General features: G+C 38.2%; 1 protein-coding gene across 1 annotated transcript in view; it reads left to right on the forward strand.

Annotated features, from left to right (window-relative positions):
- Window positions 1-17,295, forward strand: part of col14a1a (collagen, type XIV, alpha 1a) — a 126,159-nt gene that overhangs the window by 8,230 nt on the left and 100,634 nt on the right. Inside the window, exons 3-5 of the mRNA XM_029452333.1 lie at window positions 2,353-2,469; window positions 7,006-7,149; window positions 7,847-7,942. Of these exons, the coding sequence (XP_029308193.1) occupies window positions 2,353-2,469; window positions 7,006-7,149; window positions 7,847-7,942 (357 nt within the window). The remainder of the gene's footprint in view (window positions 1-2,352; window positions 2,470-7,005; window positions 7,150-7,846; window positions 7,943-17,295) is intronic.

The following is a 17,295-nucleotide window of genomic DNA, read 5'->3' on the forward strand; positions in this document are numbered from 1 at the left end:
GACATGCAATCACAGAATAAAAGAGGGTCATAGTTGGCTCATTCATTTTTTACTTACGTTTTTTATATTCATTGGCATGCAAAACAAAGATGAAAGTATTTGAGGCAATTTTCACCCGGTTATTAGTACCCTGTCTGCAAACTCAATTCACCTACCATCAAGCACACACTAAATGATACCAGAGTAATAATCTACCAGCAAGCTCTATCCCAGACTTAAATTATTCATAGATCCGTATTGTGTGGTGTAATTATACCGTTTCATCCTATGCATTTTGAGTATTTGATAGGTGGCGCGTGTGATTACTTAAGAAAGGGAACAAGCTAAATGTAAAACTGTGAAATGCTGCACCGTGTCTCTGCAAATTGATCAAACAGCATCGTAAAACGTTTAAAAGTTGTTCTTGTTTGACAACTTGAAACTAGATTCTGTTATTTTGGTTTCTTTAAGAGTTGGCACTTTACCTTAACGTGTGAGATAATACCATGACTAAAATATTAAGGATGTTTGGAAGGAAAGTCCTGGCTGAATTTATTCTTTTGGAAGAGATTAACTTTTCTCTTTAGCTTGATAATTGATTTTACAGTAGTAGGGGAAAAGTATCAAATCTGTATGCTTAATTATATATGCACTAAACTATAAACATACCACCAAATTATTCTAAAAGTGAACTGAATCCTTTTTTTGAGCTGAGTCATTTTGTCCCACATTTCTGATGAAGAACCTAAACATATATGTTGTCACTCAACTAACACTGGGTGTTAAATAGATCAACTCAAACAGGCATTTCTACCTTTTCTGCTTACAAAATAACAAAAATGCAATTTGGAAAATGCTCCCTGATTATGGCCTGATTGGGATTTTCCATTGAGAAAGATGGAGGTCTGTTCTCATCAGCGAGTGAAAATCCTTCACAGTACATCTCAGGTTTGTCAACATCATATCACCCTTTTTTCCTCTGCACAGTTTCTCCCTGGTGGCTAATGTACAGTCTTTACATTGTCAGCACTCTACAAACATTCATCACATGTCATTAATCGACTGATAAGCATCCACTTGAGTAGGTTCAATAACAGTGGTCAGCAGTTAATGTTTAGGGGTCCTTCGATTATTTGGCATTTCAAATGTACGCTCAGTATTGTTATTCCCAAGATACTTCCAGACACAGAGTAGTTAGAGGTTATGCTCTTCTTTATTTTATTCATATAGATTGCTGCAAAGTTAACTACCTTTGCATCGAGAGAAGAAAATCCACAATCACTCGTGTGAATTCAAGTCAGAAATACTTTCTGTTTACTTTCTAGTTTCTTCTTTTAAGAGCATGGGTGGAACTCTAAATGAAATACAAAGAAATTGTGGAATTTATTTCTTACACGTTAAGTTTATTTTTATTAAACAAAGTACAAAGTATTTTCCTGACACTACCTTTGACATGTTTTTAAAGAGTGCTGACAGGTAAAGTGACTTTACATTGGCAGTGTCATCAGATTTATGGATGACAGTGTCTTCTCATAGAAACTTTGTAGAAACACATAAACAAATGAGTTGCTTATGGTGAACCCTTTGTGCGTAAACTAACACAGGACGATACAGCATTTAAATGGTGATATGTGGCGCAGACATAAAGGTTATGTCACGGACTTGTTTTCGTCTGAGGTGAATTTGTAGTATTCCATAATATTTTCGTGTTGCATCTCTCTTTTTCTTCAGTTGTCTGTCTCTCTGTAGATTAAAAACAGTCAACTTTTCTTCTGGATGCTACTCTAAAACAATCCAGGGCATTGATATTTCTCCATCATATTGTATGGATCACAAATGTACACTTGGGAATTGGCAAAGGCAAAAGCTTTTTATTATTTTACTTCTCTTAAATTGTTTGTGACAGAAATGTAAATCATCCCTCCTCGCATCACTTGTCCTTGCAATGTATCTTATGAAGAGAATTTGACTGGAAATAGTTTCTTCTAAATCTTTTCCTTTTAAAACCTTTTTCATGCTGTTCTGCGCTAAAGCTGAGCTGCATGCCATGCCGGCCTGTTTTATGTGTTGCTCTCATGGATACAGGAACTTCAAAATTGAAATTCCCTCAGCCCTTCTCTCCGTCCTTCCGTCTAACCATTTAATTATTTCCTCTTTGAATCGTTTTGATTTGTGGCTTTTCGTGGTGAATATTTTGGTCTTGGTGTTGTATCGGGGTTTAACCACTAACTTGTTATCACGTTAACACATGTTGACTGGTGGCTGGGAACGTTTGGTTAATATAATGTTCATTCACCAACATATTTTTTATTTATTTCCAATCATTCCCATACTTTATTGAAGCTGATTTAATTGTGGTTCATTGTTTTTCAGTTCCAGTTCCGAGGAGGCTGCGTTTCAAAGTGCTGAGCTCAAGCAAACTCCTTGTTTCATGGAAGGAGCCAAAAGGAGACTTTGACAGCTATCTATTCCTCTACAACAGTACACCAGGTAGGATAAACACACGCGCACACACACACACACACACACACACACACACACACACACACACACACACACACACACACACACACACACACACACACACACACACTATGCCAAAGAGAATTGGGACTTAACTTTTACATTTTGGGGGGAAGGATCCCATTATGACTTGTTTTTTTTTGTCTGTCATGAAGGATTATGTAATTTACTTCTTATCAAAGCTCCTTTGAAGGGATCACACTCTTGAGAGATGTGCAGGACTCAAAGTTTGTCTTGCACCTCTGCCAAGTTTGAGACAAAGCAATGTTTTTAATGCATACGTAAAGCCTGTCAGCAGATTCAAATAGGTACACAGGACAGGACATACTTTGAGTTATGATGGAGTTCAGTCCGGGACAGATGACAGACAAACGGCAGCCACAGTAATCATTCATTCAGCATTAGACTGCATTATCACTGGATGGAGCTGTGGGCATGATTGAGGCATGACTTCCTGCTTTTATCCTGAATCTGTCAGCAGCTGATCCTTGTACAGACACAGGGCATGACCTTGTCTCTTCCTGGGCATGCATTGTGCAGTCAGTAATCACCCTAATGACCTTTGACGTCTCCTTTATCATGTAATCACGTGCACATCTCCTTCACATCAATTGCATATACTTTTTTGTTGATATTAATGCTGTGCTGAAAACAGCAAAGAATTATTTTGCAGCCAATGTAAAAATGAATAAGTAAGGACTGAATAAGCACTCTGTATCATAAAACCTTTTTCTAGCAAACAACCCATTGCGAGAAACGCCTTGTCTGACAATTTCTTGCTGCCGCCGACAGCTGCAAAAAGGACAAAAACTGAAATTTATGGCCACTTCCTCTCAGGGAAGAGTGCAGCAGTAGCTCACTGGCATTCAGCAAATGCAGTAAAATAATGGACTTTCACAGTGTCCTCACTGTATCCATACACTCTGTGGTTGATGAAGTCTTCTTTGATAATAAGGAGGATGAGGACACAGAAAATGTCCTGTGTCCATTATGTCCAGTATCTTAGTCCGTCTAAATCAGATGAGGTGAACAACACCTACGGCAACACTTGTTAACACTGGTTTATTGAGAATAAAACACCATTTTAGATCCAAAAGCCAGAGCTATATATATATATATATATATATGCCAGATTGGCAGCTAACCTTTCCACCTAACATAGTATCGCTTTTCTCCTCTGAGGTTTTCTAAAAAGGAGTAACTAAAGTGCAGCTGGATAAGAATTCAGGTTTTTGGTCGAAGCAGATGACTCATTTTTGACTTGCTGGATGCTAGATGCTTATATTCTTTAAAACATTGTCCCCTGTCAATTTGTCCCCCATTATCAGCTTGTATCCTTGTGGATAATGTAACCCATGTCTTATTGCATCAAAATGTGTTTAACTTTGTCCTCTGCTTCTCTGTCCAGTGGCTTTAGTTTATTTTTTATGACAGTGTATGAGTTGAACTAAAATAAACACTTATTGGAAGTCTGTTCAAATGCCTGCCAACAATTTAGAAATTGAAATAGTGCGGGTTTTGTCTATGTGTACTTGCATATTTATGTGTTTATCAGTGCCAGATGTCTATATTTACGCTCTCAAATCTCAGTGGAGATAAAGCCAAACCCAGCGGAAAAAGTTTAGTTTTTACTGAATGCAACTGCAACTTATTATTACACTGTTGCTGCATCAATTTAGAGGAATAATTTGGGTTTTGGAAAGCGTGTTTGTCTTTCAAGCATTGGGAGGTACAAGAAGTAGAGTAGAAACCAGCTGTGATTTCTGAGGTTTAAAATAGGTTACAGTATTTATGGCAGCAGTGCAGGAGAATGTGCAGATTCATTTAATAAGAAGCAACACATTGGTGTTTGCACAGTCCATGCAATGTATTAGTTCATGATACAACATGTTAGCCGCATTGACTCTTTAACTTACCTATCACATTACTACCTTTGTGTCAACTCATACATAAAATGTAGTCAGCCAATCAGAATGAGGTGTTGTTACCATGACAGAGGGGGATTGGCCCAGGCCCGTTCAACATTTGGAAGTTGCTCTACTTAACCGTTAATTATGAATATCTATAAAATAAAATGAAATAACGAGTGACTTGTTTTTGAGTGGCTTAACCTGAAATTCCTATTCCAACCAATGTCACTCCTCAAGCCTAAACCAATCCAACCAACGACGGCAACGAGTTCTAGCCAATCAGAGGCAGAGTAGGGCAGGTCACGACTTTGTTTTTTCTTCAAGGTTGGTAACCTCCGATAAGGAGCAGCAGGCAACAGGTGCTTTTAGGGTCACTAATGGCTGCTAATGCTAACCTACCTGTAAAACGATAAGGTTGAAGTGGGTCCCAGGAGGACTGAGATATCGTTAATGGACTACTAGAAGGATATTTTAGAAGCATTTAGAGACTATGCGAATAAGATCATCACTTTTTGAAAGGTTTCATGAGGGCAAATCTCATTACATATCATTAAAGTTTGACTTTTGAGTTTAAAACCCCAGAGAGACTGAGAAGTGTAACTGAAATGAGACTGGTGTTGTGAGGTTGAGTTTTACAGGTTTTTATCATTTCTTTCTCTTCTGTCTGTATGCCACCAACTTGAAAAACTTGTGGCATTTTTATACAGTATTTTTGCTGTTCCCTTAAATGCATGTTTTTGACCACTATAAAGAAAAACAACATGGCTGTGTGTGCTTTCTGATAATTGTACTTGATAATTGGCTTGTTTTGCATTTGTGATGAAGCTATCATGTTAAGCCAAATGTAATGAAATTCTAGCCAATTTTAAAAATATATTTATTCTGGTTTAAAAAGAATATGCCATAAAATTGTGTTTAAAAAACTAGCGAAGCATCAGTTGCCACTACTTAATTAAACTTAATATGGAAAGAAGATGTTTTAATGGGTTTTCCACAATTGAGTCATCCCACAAACGGCAAGCTGTTTTCGATATCATGGAAACATTTAGCCTACGTCGTTGGAACCTAAAGTCTTTGGAAGTCTAAATGTTAAGACTTTTGACTAAATTCAACATTTTTGGAAATACCTGTGTTTGTTTTCTTGTCATGACTTAGATGAAAATATAAATGCCATTTTTACGTTTGTGCAGTAAGTATGGTGCCAGAGCCTGGAGTCCATTAGCTTAGCATGAAAACTGAAAGTAGGGGAAAAGCTATCTGTCAAAAGTTCAACTCTGAAGTTCACTAATTAACATGTTGCATCTCATTTGTTTAATCCTTACAAAAACAGATATGTACAAGTGGAGATTTGTGGTTTTATGGGGAGGTTATTGCTACAACAACTTCTTTGCCTGGCGCAGTGACTTTCCAGCATTTTGCTGTCACCGCAAGTTTCCCAGGCAACCAGGGGAGATGCTGTGTGTGAAGCACTGGGCGAATGACTGTCGTTTGGTAACAAATAGCTACAGCATGTGAGTCCTTCTAAATGGACGAATTGCCATTCTTAAATCCCCCTTTGTGTAGGTATTATACAAATAATAAGATACAACTTTTAAGATTGAGCTTTTTGAACTATGCAGTCGTTTTTTATATTATCAATTACACTTGTGCTTTTCCTGCTATGACAAGCCAAAATGTCCACTGTAAAATAGGTATATATTCACCTGATAAATCAATTTCAGCAATGTAGGAGAGATCTATTAGTTCAGGAAAGGGAAACGTTTAAAGAAGGCATTTTAGGCCTGAGAAAACGGAGACGTGTGCTCTCAGTGCTACAGCTGAGATATGGTGACCCAGTGAACGCCTGCACTTCACTTTAAGCACAGCTATTTGGTTAATTGACAGTAGTTATGTTCACCAGCACAGACTACGGTTCCAGTTTGTGGTGTGAACAATGTTCCATGCAGTTACCTCATCTGACCTGCTGTCCCTTTAAGGAGGATTTATCTCTCTTCCCCTAAAGGCATCATTAGTCATCACTCTGCAGGCACAAGTGACAGAAGACCTTATTGATGGTGGCATTGATTGCAGGGTCAAAATTCAAATGGGCTGATAACGTGACCTGTTGGCCTGATGGGGATTAACTGCTTAGGAGAGGACACACCCGCTTGTTTCTTTGTGAGGATCCACAATTTATTTCAGGGACAAATTGTATTTTCTTATCTTCAAAACCTAAAGATTACTGTAACCTTTTAATCTCTCTCTAAATTTCACAACAACAACAACAACAACAACAACAACATCAACATCAAACTCATTTTGTAGGAGTTTTTTCTTCTTTTGTTTGTCATTTCAGTATTTTTCTAAAATGTAACATATGCTCTTCACAAAGACATGCACATCACAAATAAATCAATTATAAATAAAATATTCCGACCTTGACCAAATTTGTTGCCTTCCTTTTGATCAGCTCTTTTGCCGAATTAACTTAATTTTGCCTCCGTCATGAGAATACTAATATTTTTCTTCCAAGCAACTGAATATAGCACAAGAAATAATAAATAAAAACTGAATCAAAATATCCTCTTCCTCTTTTTCTCTTCCTCTCTGTCAGGTGGTCAGCAGAGGGAGATCATCTTATCTAAATCTGACACTAAGGTGTTGATAACGGACTACAGCCCCTCTAAGGGCTACACTGTCAGTGTCATCAGTGTCAGCGGCAGTGAGCAGAGCAGACCACTTCACGGCAGACATAAAGGTACGTTCATTTTACTTCTTTCATTCTATTGTAACAACGTCCTTTACTTATGGCGTGTGCACAGCTGTATTGCCTGTCGCTGGGCTTAAATTCTAGAATTTAGTTTTTGTACGTTTATTGAAATTAATTCATCTATCTCTTTTTTTTTCATGGGATTCAATGTATTATTTACAAACAGCTTCACAGACAATACATTTTTTAACAAAATATGTAAATGTATGATCTTTGTCTGCCTAAGTAATTAGTATACCCTTATGAAATAAAACGGCCATAATAAATTTCACTAAACTGTAAGCACTTACATTTGTGAAGTGGTGCTTGTCCTGCAATGGCTTGTCTTAATTCTGCCAGCTGTGGACCTGGGGTTAGAGCATTTATACATATGTAGCGATAACACTTCTGCATAGTCTGCACGTGCTTCCCTCTCCCCTGAAAGCCTCCTCTCTCCTCTCTGCTCTTTCCTTAACTCCTCAAAGCGCATTTAAAATTGAGACGTTCTTCAAAATAGCGGGTCTTGATCGAGGACAGAGGAGTCGAGGATGTGTTTGAATGAACCCCTCCAGTTTCCTCTCCCCTCCTCTTCTCTTGTACTCAACTTTGTTCTGATGTGCAATACTTTTTTCCCCTATCAATTAATCTATGTGCTTTACTTGACTCATTCTGCTAACGTGTGATTGATCTGTTTCATCTGCTACAGCGGAGAGAGGTGAGAGTGACAGTGAAGTCAACACTAAGCCTGAGAGGCTGCCTGACTCAGTTGTACCTCCTGAGGATGCCAACGAGATCTCTGGAGGTAGGACAAACGCACACAAACACTGTTTCCAGGAGAGGAGGCCTTAAACAAATGCTGACATGAAAGTATAAATAAAATAAATTGCGCTGAGTACGACTCTGCTTAAAGAGTCCTCCAGTCAGTTGCCATAGTGATGTTTGGAGGAAGGAAAAACAGCCATCGGTGTTGTCTTTTGCATCAGCTCCATGGCTCAGAAAGCCAAAAATATGTGTATTCTGTCTGTCAGTGTCCAGTACTATCCCACTGTGAAGTGTTTCCCCCATGCAGAGTTTGTGTGCAACCCGTTAAAAGCGGAATCCACCTTTTAAAGCAATATGCACACAGACATCGGCCTGGTGGTCTAATTATCTACCAAGTGAGAGAAAAATGCCAAAACCATCTATGCTTCAATGTTGAATCGTTCAACGTGGAAACTCTTTATTACATGCAATGCTGAGTGAAGTGACTGTGACTCCTTATATTAGGCGATGAGTGAGCCACAACGTTAACTTGTGTCTGTGCGGTTGTTAATTTGATCTCTCCTCCCAAAGAAGACTGTCTGGCTTTCTGTCTGTTTGTTACTGAAACCAAGATGTTCTTTCAGTTGGCAGCATCAATGTCTTCATATTTAAATGCCTAATATTTCAACCTCTGCTGCGATGCGAGAGAAGAGAGGAATGCATTTATTTTCATCTTTAGTGTTTGCTTGCTTAGAAACGGCCTTCTGTAGATTTCTTTACCATATCCACGAGTTCAGTGGTGGTTCAGTGGTCAGGCTTTCAAGTAGAACACCGGTAGGTTGTGAGTTCAATACCATTGTGCCGCTTAGGCACTTAACCTTGAAAAAGCGCTATATAAAAATAAATTAAATGTATTATTATTATTATTATTATTATTATTATTATTATTATTATTATTATTATTATTATTATTATTATTATTATTATTATTATTATTATTATTATTATTATTATTATTATTATTATTAACCCCAAGTAGCTCTAAGGGTGTAGTTAGTTGTATAGTTAGTGTATATAGTGTTAGAGTCGCTCTGGATGAGAACGTCTGCTAAATGACAAATGTAAAATGTAATTCTTTGGCTAGTATAATTGATCGTGTGTAATATGGTTTTCTGTGTGTGCTTATGTGTGTATTAGAGACGGATTAAGATGGTCATTTCCAGACTCGGGCATGAACAATGCTGGGCTGAATTTGAGTCACTCAAATTGCTGCTGCTGTGTAAATGTGATTTTTTTGTACAAAAAAAGTCACTTTCTGTGACAGTTTTACCTTTGCTTCCAAGCCTAACGTGCACACAGAGATATAATCTCCTGAGTAGGTGGTTCAGAGTTATTATTTAGACACTTTTAGTCATGGCTGGCTCATTTGTGTTAATGTGTGCAGGTATTTATCATAGAGAAAGAAAGATATTCAGGAATATTATATATTATTATATTCATAATTTGTATGGACTAAAACCCTTATATATTTGCACAATATAATTTCCCTTTTGCTATATATGATTATATGTACCTCAAAGTTGGTGATAGAGCAAGAGAGGCACACACACAAAGATAGAGAGAGAATATATCACAGAGCAATTAACCATGTTATAAAGTTTATTTATAGACACTTTGCATCGGTGAATACATAATGAATTGGCACTTTGGTGGAGATGAAAACACACAGTAAATCAAAGCAAATTTCATATCGACTGCAATCTCTGGTAACACTTAAAGTGGCCTTATGCTATGCATTAACATGCATACCGACCGAGCTATGGAAAATAATTGGATTCACCATAAATAATGTGTGTTTATCATATTCTATATTCTGTTGCTACAGTTATAGAAAAAGATATGTTCAGATTCTTATCACAAACGTTATTTTCTGGACAACACTGTACAGTCACTATTCATAGTTCCATATTTACATGCAGGTAAATGAACCTTTCTACCGCACGGACAAACGCTGTGGCCAGAGGCGTCCGTCTGTTCGTCTGTTCCATTCTCGTGAACGCGATATCTCGGGAACACCTCCAGGGAATTTCTTCACATTGAACACAAACGTCCTCTTGGACTCAAGGATGAACTGATAAGATTTTGGTGGTCAAAGGTCAAGGTCACTGTGACTTTTTTGGCCATAACTCAAGAATGCCCATGCTAATTGTGAATATTTCACGCAAATGTCTTATAGGATAAAATGACTAAGTGATGACATTTTGGATAGACATTAATGTTGACTACAACTGATTGGCGGAGGCAGAAATACTGCAAGGCAGCAATTCTAGTCTGATTGAGTCTGCCACTTCTGAAATTTGTGTAAAACACTTCAGAATTGTAAACACTAAGTCAGCGATACCAGACAGTAGAAATATACCCTGTATTTTGCAGGTGGCAGGTGCTAATTTAATTCCCATTCAGACATTTTTTATTGTTTTTGAATGCCAATTTTCATTTTGATTTGTGCTTTCTTCGACCACAGAGGGCAACAAGGTGTCAGAGCAGAATTGAGGCTGTCATTGTTTCACAGCTGTGCCTCTCAGCCAACACATCTAGTTAGAAAAATGCAGTTATTCACAAAACTTAAACTATCAATGAACCCGGACTGAAACAAAAGTAAAAACTGACCAAAAACTGTTCAACTGTAATGACGCTCTCTCTCTCACACACATGCACACACACACACGCACGCACACGCACACACGCACACACACACACACGCACGCACACGCACACACGCACACACACACACACACACACACACACACACACACACACACACACACACACACACACACACACACGCAGGTTTAGATCTTTGATGTGTTTTTTTCTTCTTCTTTGTTTCTTGCTCTCCTCCCCTTCCTGTCAGTAGGTAGATTAAAAACTGGATTTCCTTCAGTCTGCTGTTATCAGGACCACTCACCATTCACTGCAGCAGAGGTGACCTTGATTGGTGTTCTGCTTCGTACCTATTGGGGATTATGATAATATCCTGCTGTGCTTCAATAGAATTTGTGAATGTACTGTGTGTGTGTGTGTGTGTGTGTGTGTGTGTGTGTGTGTGTGTGTGTGTGTGTGTGTGTGTGTGTGTGTGTTAGTGCCTGTGTATACAGCTTTGTGTACTATAGTGATGATGATAATGTCTCACTGTGGAGACTGCTCTTTTATGTTGCACTGTAACGTGTGATTGCTTCTCTTTCTCTGCCTCTCCATCAGCCTCTGTGTGTGTATTTATGTTTGACAGTGATAATACCAATGTCCCACAGTGCACCAAAGAGATAGTGTTGTATGAAGTCTCCCTCTGTGTGTGTGTGTGTGTGTGTGTGTGTGTGTGTGTGTGTGTGTGTGTGTGTGTGTGTGTGTGTGTGTGTGTGTGTGTGTGTGTGTTTGCACGTTGGTGTGTGAATTAGCAATGCTAACCCAGCCCATCACCGCTTTGTTCAAGAGTGGTAATCAGCTCGCTTTTATGTCAGGGTGGGTTATTTACAAAACCTTTCATTAACATCTGGCTCATAGTCTCACTACCTTTTTATATGTGAATTGCACCTGCTGTAGTGTTTTTCTTTTCGCTCAATCAGTTTATTTATAATGACGCATTAGTTTGAATATATTGTGAATTAAAACTTATATAAAAAACTGTTAAAATGTGAATTTTCCTGCATGAAATTCAACACCATTTTGCATCTTAACTTGGCAAATGGAGGGATACAAATAAAGTAGTTTACAGCAAACTTAAGCTTATCTTTTGCTGCCTATATCTAAAAACATCCTGGCTAGTGTGTATGTGTCTGTATGTGTGCATGGGAGTTTGTTTGTGAGCATCTAAGTTTGAAGTTGCTCAGATGTGTGGAGTAGTAGATGAGGAAGTGTCAAGAAACCCTTTCCAGTCTCAGTAAAATAACTAGCTTAACCACTCACTTTTGTTCTAAAGATACTTTACAAAGTACTTAACGGTATCTTGCAGAGCGTAAGCACAGGCAGACTGTCCATTCCAGAAACTTTAAATGAAACAAATTTTCTGTCTGCTCTTGGGATGTCATTGAGTCTGGCTCTGGACAAACAGGAAAGTTTTAAAGGGATATTTTACCTTAGTTTGTATTCTGTCCAAGTTTCCCATATTTGTCTGCACCCTTAAAGTCGATGATTCGAATCATCGGTCAGGGACTCCAGAGTCCAATCTCAGTTTGGAGAGAGAACCCAAGGATTTTTTTGCAGCCTCTAAATCAATGAGTGATCTGAGCATGGGATTCAGCTGCACACAGCTGGAAGATGTGGAGAGAATTTCTTTTCTCCTTGAATATCAGTTTCTGAGTTGGAAGTGTCTGACTTTTTTTCTTTTTGCTGTATCATTGTCTGCAGCACAAATACCTAGACATGCTACAGTGATTTACAAACGTAGACTACTGTGCAGGATGGGAATTCAACTTATTCAACAGGAAAGGAACTCGCATGACAGAAGACTGCAAATCAGATTCATCTTGGTCACAACTGTCACATTGAGCCATAAACAATCACAAATGTTAATAAAGTGCTATATTATTCTGTCAAATCAGTGAAGTTAGTACTTCAGTGAAACATAATTACTGTGAAACATAATTGCCTTATCTTTATCCGCCCCTAAACATCCTCCAGAAATGACTGTGAATAGATAGGGCACATACAATGTTTCCTTTTACAAGTGGATTTGAAAACTTAAATAAATGCTTGGAACCTTTTTCTTGAACTGTTTAAAAGGAAGAGATATTTTTAATATGAATCTGAAGACAGGAGGAGAGGTGGGAGAGAGAGACATACTGGGTGAATCAGAGACAGACAGGGAGAACATATCAATGTCCCTTGTGAAATTGTATATGTGTGAATCATTCATAGGTTGATATCATCGTAGCAACTGAAAAGAGAAGTTGCTTCATTGAGAGCACTCTGTGTGTGTGCAGTTAGGTTACACTAATCTAATCTTAAATATTGAGTTTTGTGAACTATTTCTTGCTGATAAGATTAGCCTGTTTGTTTTGTCTCATTTCTGTTCCAACCACTTCACCACTGATAAAAAACCTTTTAGATTCACATTTTTGTTAGAAATGTTTATTCCTCAAACAAAACTTCTAGATATTGTTGTAAATCTGCTTGTGACATAACCTCAGGGCAAATCTACAATGAAGCCTCATAACCACTAAATTATGAAAAAATAAAGTTAATAATGAATGAAAAAAACCTTTTCAGCTACTTGCCAGCTGGAATGTCTGCAAAGTTTGTCATACGTTCACTTTCCACTTGTTTCTGTCAGTTCTGCCAACAAACGAGTCTCTCTGGACTCCTTAATCAACTGGCTGCATTTAGAAATGGCGGTTTCAGTGCTTCAGTGACATCCAAACTTTAGTCTCACCGTCCAATGTGTCAAAATATCAACTTCTACTCTTTCCAGTTTGGACTGAGACATGCAGACAGAGTGTGTAATGCTATTACACATGGTGCCATTTGACGTCAGTTCAGGAGGTTGCCATCTTTGTTCGCTTGATTCAGTGGTTCCATTTTGGTTATTCGCCTACAGAAACTTTGAAAAGCTTCTCTTGCGGCAACATTTCTCACATTTGTCATCTTGATATTTATAAATAATTATTATAAATGTTTTTTCATGGATTCTTTTCAAAATATTAATGTTTATTTAGCCCTGCTAGCGTCATGGCTCTAGAGATGGCAATGTTGTCCGTTGGTCTATCCATTACTTTGGTCCAGACTGAAATATGTTAGCCTATTTTAGATGGATTGGCATGACATTTTGTAAAAACATTCAGTCCCATAGGACATAGGTGGTCGCCTGACCTTTCCTCTACCACCACCATTTATCTTTTAGTTAAATGTCTCAACAACTACTGGATGGATTTCCAAAACATTTGTGTACATATATTCATGTTGCCCAGAGAAATAACATATTTTGTCATTTAGGTTAGAGGCCATCCCACCCCCTTTCTTCAAGCCATAGATTTTTAGTTCCATTATCTACTGTATTACAACGCAGCCATTGCTGCTGGTGAAACCAAGTTTCATCCAAAATAAAGTCTGTAAGGAATTTTGCAGCCAATAACAATAAATATCTTTGTTTTGCTTATCAAAACAAGAACACATCCATTAGTGGTCCCCTCTGAAAGACAGTAATATATTTTTCTTGGAAGTTATCCCTAAACAATGTATGTGTGTGCGTGTGTGTGTGTGCGCGTGTCAGCAGCCTCCAGTAGTAAAACAGATGGCTGTTGCCCTGAAGGCCATAAAGATCTAAGAGATTCTCGAAGTAAGCACAGGTTTCTCTAATCAAAGCTTCAAGGTGTCACCTGGCCCACTTTTTAAGAAGCTGTCATAATGGGTTTCAGTTTAACTTTAATTTTTTGGAAAAATAACCAGATACGTTTTTACTGACTATATTGCCAAAGGTTAACAATTGCACTCTTTTTTGATATTTAATTTTCTTGATTGTACTTGCCTTCACCTAAATTAAAGTCACTTAAATAGACAACTTGCTTTGTTTTAGCTTTTGTACATAAAGCAATCAGAGTGCAAGGCCAACAGCATACACAAACAAGTGGAAATAATTGAGCAATGAAGGGCAAAAGCCTCTCTTTTCCTCCATGCATATTAGCTGATAGGATGTGAGCCAAGTGTTGCCATCCTCACTCCAGGACTGAGGCTTTAAACCAGCGCTCACACAGGCAGACAAACAGATTGATCCCAAGGGACAGACGTAGTTAAAGTTGAACTGGAGGCCAATGAGATTCAGTTGACATTCAGCACTGATAGTGAAAGAGACTGAAAGAGTCCTCTAGTATCCATCACATCTGCAGAGGGTAACAAACACACACCTGGTGAGCGAGGTTTCTATATTTATAGCTAACCCTAATTCCTAACATTATCATTCATTTCAGCTTTGGCACTCACTCTAGATAGGTGTGTGTATGTGTGTGTTCATGCTTCCACATTTCTCATGTTGTTAATTCCCAGTTTCAACATTCATGTAGTCTACATGTCTACATCTCTGTGTGCATGTGTGTGCGTGTGCATATCTGTATTTATGCTTGTGTGTCTTGCTTTATTTATTGCCCTATTAGTTTCCAGAATTACCAGTTATAGACTTCCTCAGTCGTGCATTTTGCCCTGTAATTAATTTAATTCCTGGCCTCACCATTCAGTTGGTGTGATGCTCAGTGGCTACACAGGAGGTCACAGGTTTGTGGCCAGAGAGATGTGTCACTAGGCTGAAAAATAGCCAGAGACGCTGAGTGAGGAGGCCAAAACCGATACCACAAATGATAGGAGACAAATACAGTGAATACATCCAGCACGGTCAAGTATGTGTGGGCTACAAACTAACTGTCGAGTGATGCTATCAGTTCCTTTGAATGCTTCTTAACATTACATCACCTCTTTCCATTTGAGAGTAAAAAGAGCCAGATATTTATGTCATGGCTAGAAAGCATGAAAGGCTCCAAGAAATGTAAAATTGATGTCGTAGATGTGATTCACAAATGATGTGAAAATGTACAGTTTCAACATGAGCTGATGTGTGAAGGGCAAAGTAAGGTGAGCGCTAAAGAGAAAGGATTTAAAGAGAAAGTATTAAAATAAACCAAAATGAAAAGTGAGGCGGCAAAGAGTGAACCCAGGTAAATGTCCTCCAGAGATGCACATTTTTCACACTTTTTCCATCATCAGAAATTGTGTTTTACATTAAGTTTTGGACATTTTCCAGCTGCTGAATTATCCCTGTTGAGAGGAACTTAAGAAATATCATCCTCACACACGTTGGATGTGTGTTCAGAGACTTGGAAGTAGTTCAGCCATTGCTCACTTGGACGTCTGTGTGTGTGTGTCTGCGTGTGGTCTCAGTGCTAGCCAGACTTCTGTCCTTGTCCTCGATTAAGTGAGGGGGTTCATGGCTGAGTTGAGCTAATTCCATGACAGTGGTTAACAAGTACATGGTGGTGTGGATGTGCTGATGGCATTTTGGTCATTATTGGCAAGGACTTCTTAAGTGCAGAGGTTAATTAGTGTCCTCTTCCTCCCTGATATCCCCCTGCTACAGCTTGTCTTCTCTCTCTTCATGCTCACAAATAGAAGTTATATCACACCGTACAATTCTGTGGCCGTGGTATGAGCGACGCCGCTTTGGTTTTACCAGGTTTTTTGCAGAAACAAGTCCAATAATAATAATAATAATATAATAAGCTTTATTTGTATAGCACCTTTCATACAAGAGTTGCAGCCCAAAGTGCTTTACAGCAAAAATTGTACAAGGTTATACAGAGCATTTACAGTACAATAATCACCGTGTGGATGTAAATGTGAAATAGCATTAGAGATCACATATATTTACACGCCATGGTCCTCTCATCAAGCACTCGGAATTCAACTATCACTCCCGCCTATCATTACACATTACACTATAGACTATGGTGGTACATCAATGCACATATAGTTTAACCAGAAACGAGCCAAATTGAAAACGATGTGTTTTTAAGGAGGCAAAAAGCACTGTGCATGCAACATCATATTTTTTGTTTAACATTACATACATTACCTACATTGGGTAGACGACCCTACCCGAAGAAATGCATTAACTAGTTTGACATTAGATGTGTGTCATTAGAATTGACACATTTAGAACCAAAGTTTTCCCTTAATAACTTTTCATTATTTCACGATTTTCTACCTCTGCCCTACCTCCGACTTTTTATGACACATGTATTTCTCGTTGCCTTCTCTCCTCTATACCCCTTCATGGATTTAGCCCTCTTCCTTCATCCCCCCTTCATGCCCTTTTACACTTTTGTTTATCTCTCTACTTTGTTTTACTTGTGATCCCAATTATTAACAATTTGTGTTTAACAAAGCACATCAGACCTTGACCTATTTATTTAAATTTTGAGGCATATTCATTGCTCATAAGATCGTGGTTTAAAAACTAATATTGTAGTTTGTGGAATAATGCCAAACCATAGCTCTGTTTTTGCATACATCTCCATGATTTTTCAGTGACTCATAATAACTAGTTGAGCTGCAGTAAATTCTCTTTACACAGTTTTCCGACTCCACCACAGATGTGCTTACAGTTACTGTACCTTTCCTTGAGATGAGGATTATATATATCTATATATATGTCCATGACTAAGGCTAAATAGAAACAGAGGGTGGGCTGGCAGGCAAACTGTCCCTCCCGCAGATTAATAAGTAAACCAGTATTGTATTGAATAGTGACACAATAAAGCCTGGTTTGAGAGCCACGCCCATCTCTAAAGTTCTTACAATGTGTGCATGAAGCTAAAAAATAACCAGACATGATAAGAGGGACTCAACTTTCAAAATAGAAACCCACAAAAGTGT

The sequence above is a fragment of the Cottoperca gobio genome, chromosome 16 (assembly GCF_900634415.1).
Source record: "Cottoperca gobio chromosome 16, fCotGob3.1, whole genome shotgun sequence".
NCBI lineage: Eukaryota > Metazoa > Chordata > Actinopteri > Perciformes > Bovichtidae > Cottoperca > Cottoperca gobio.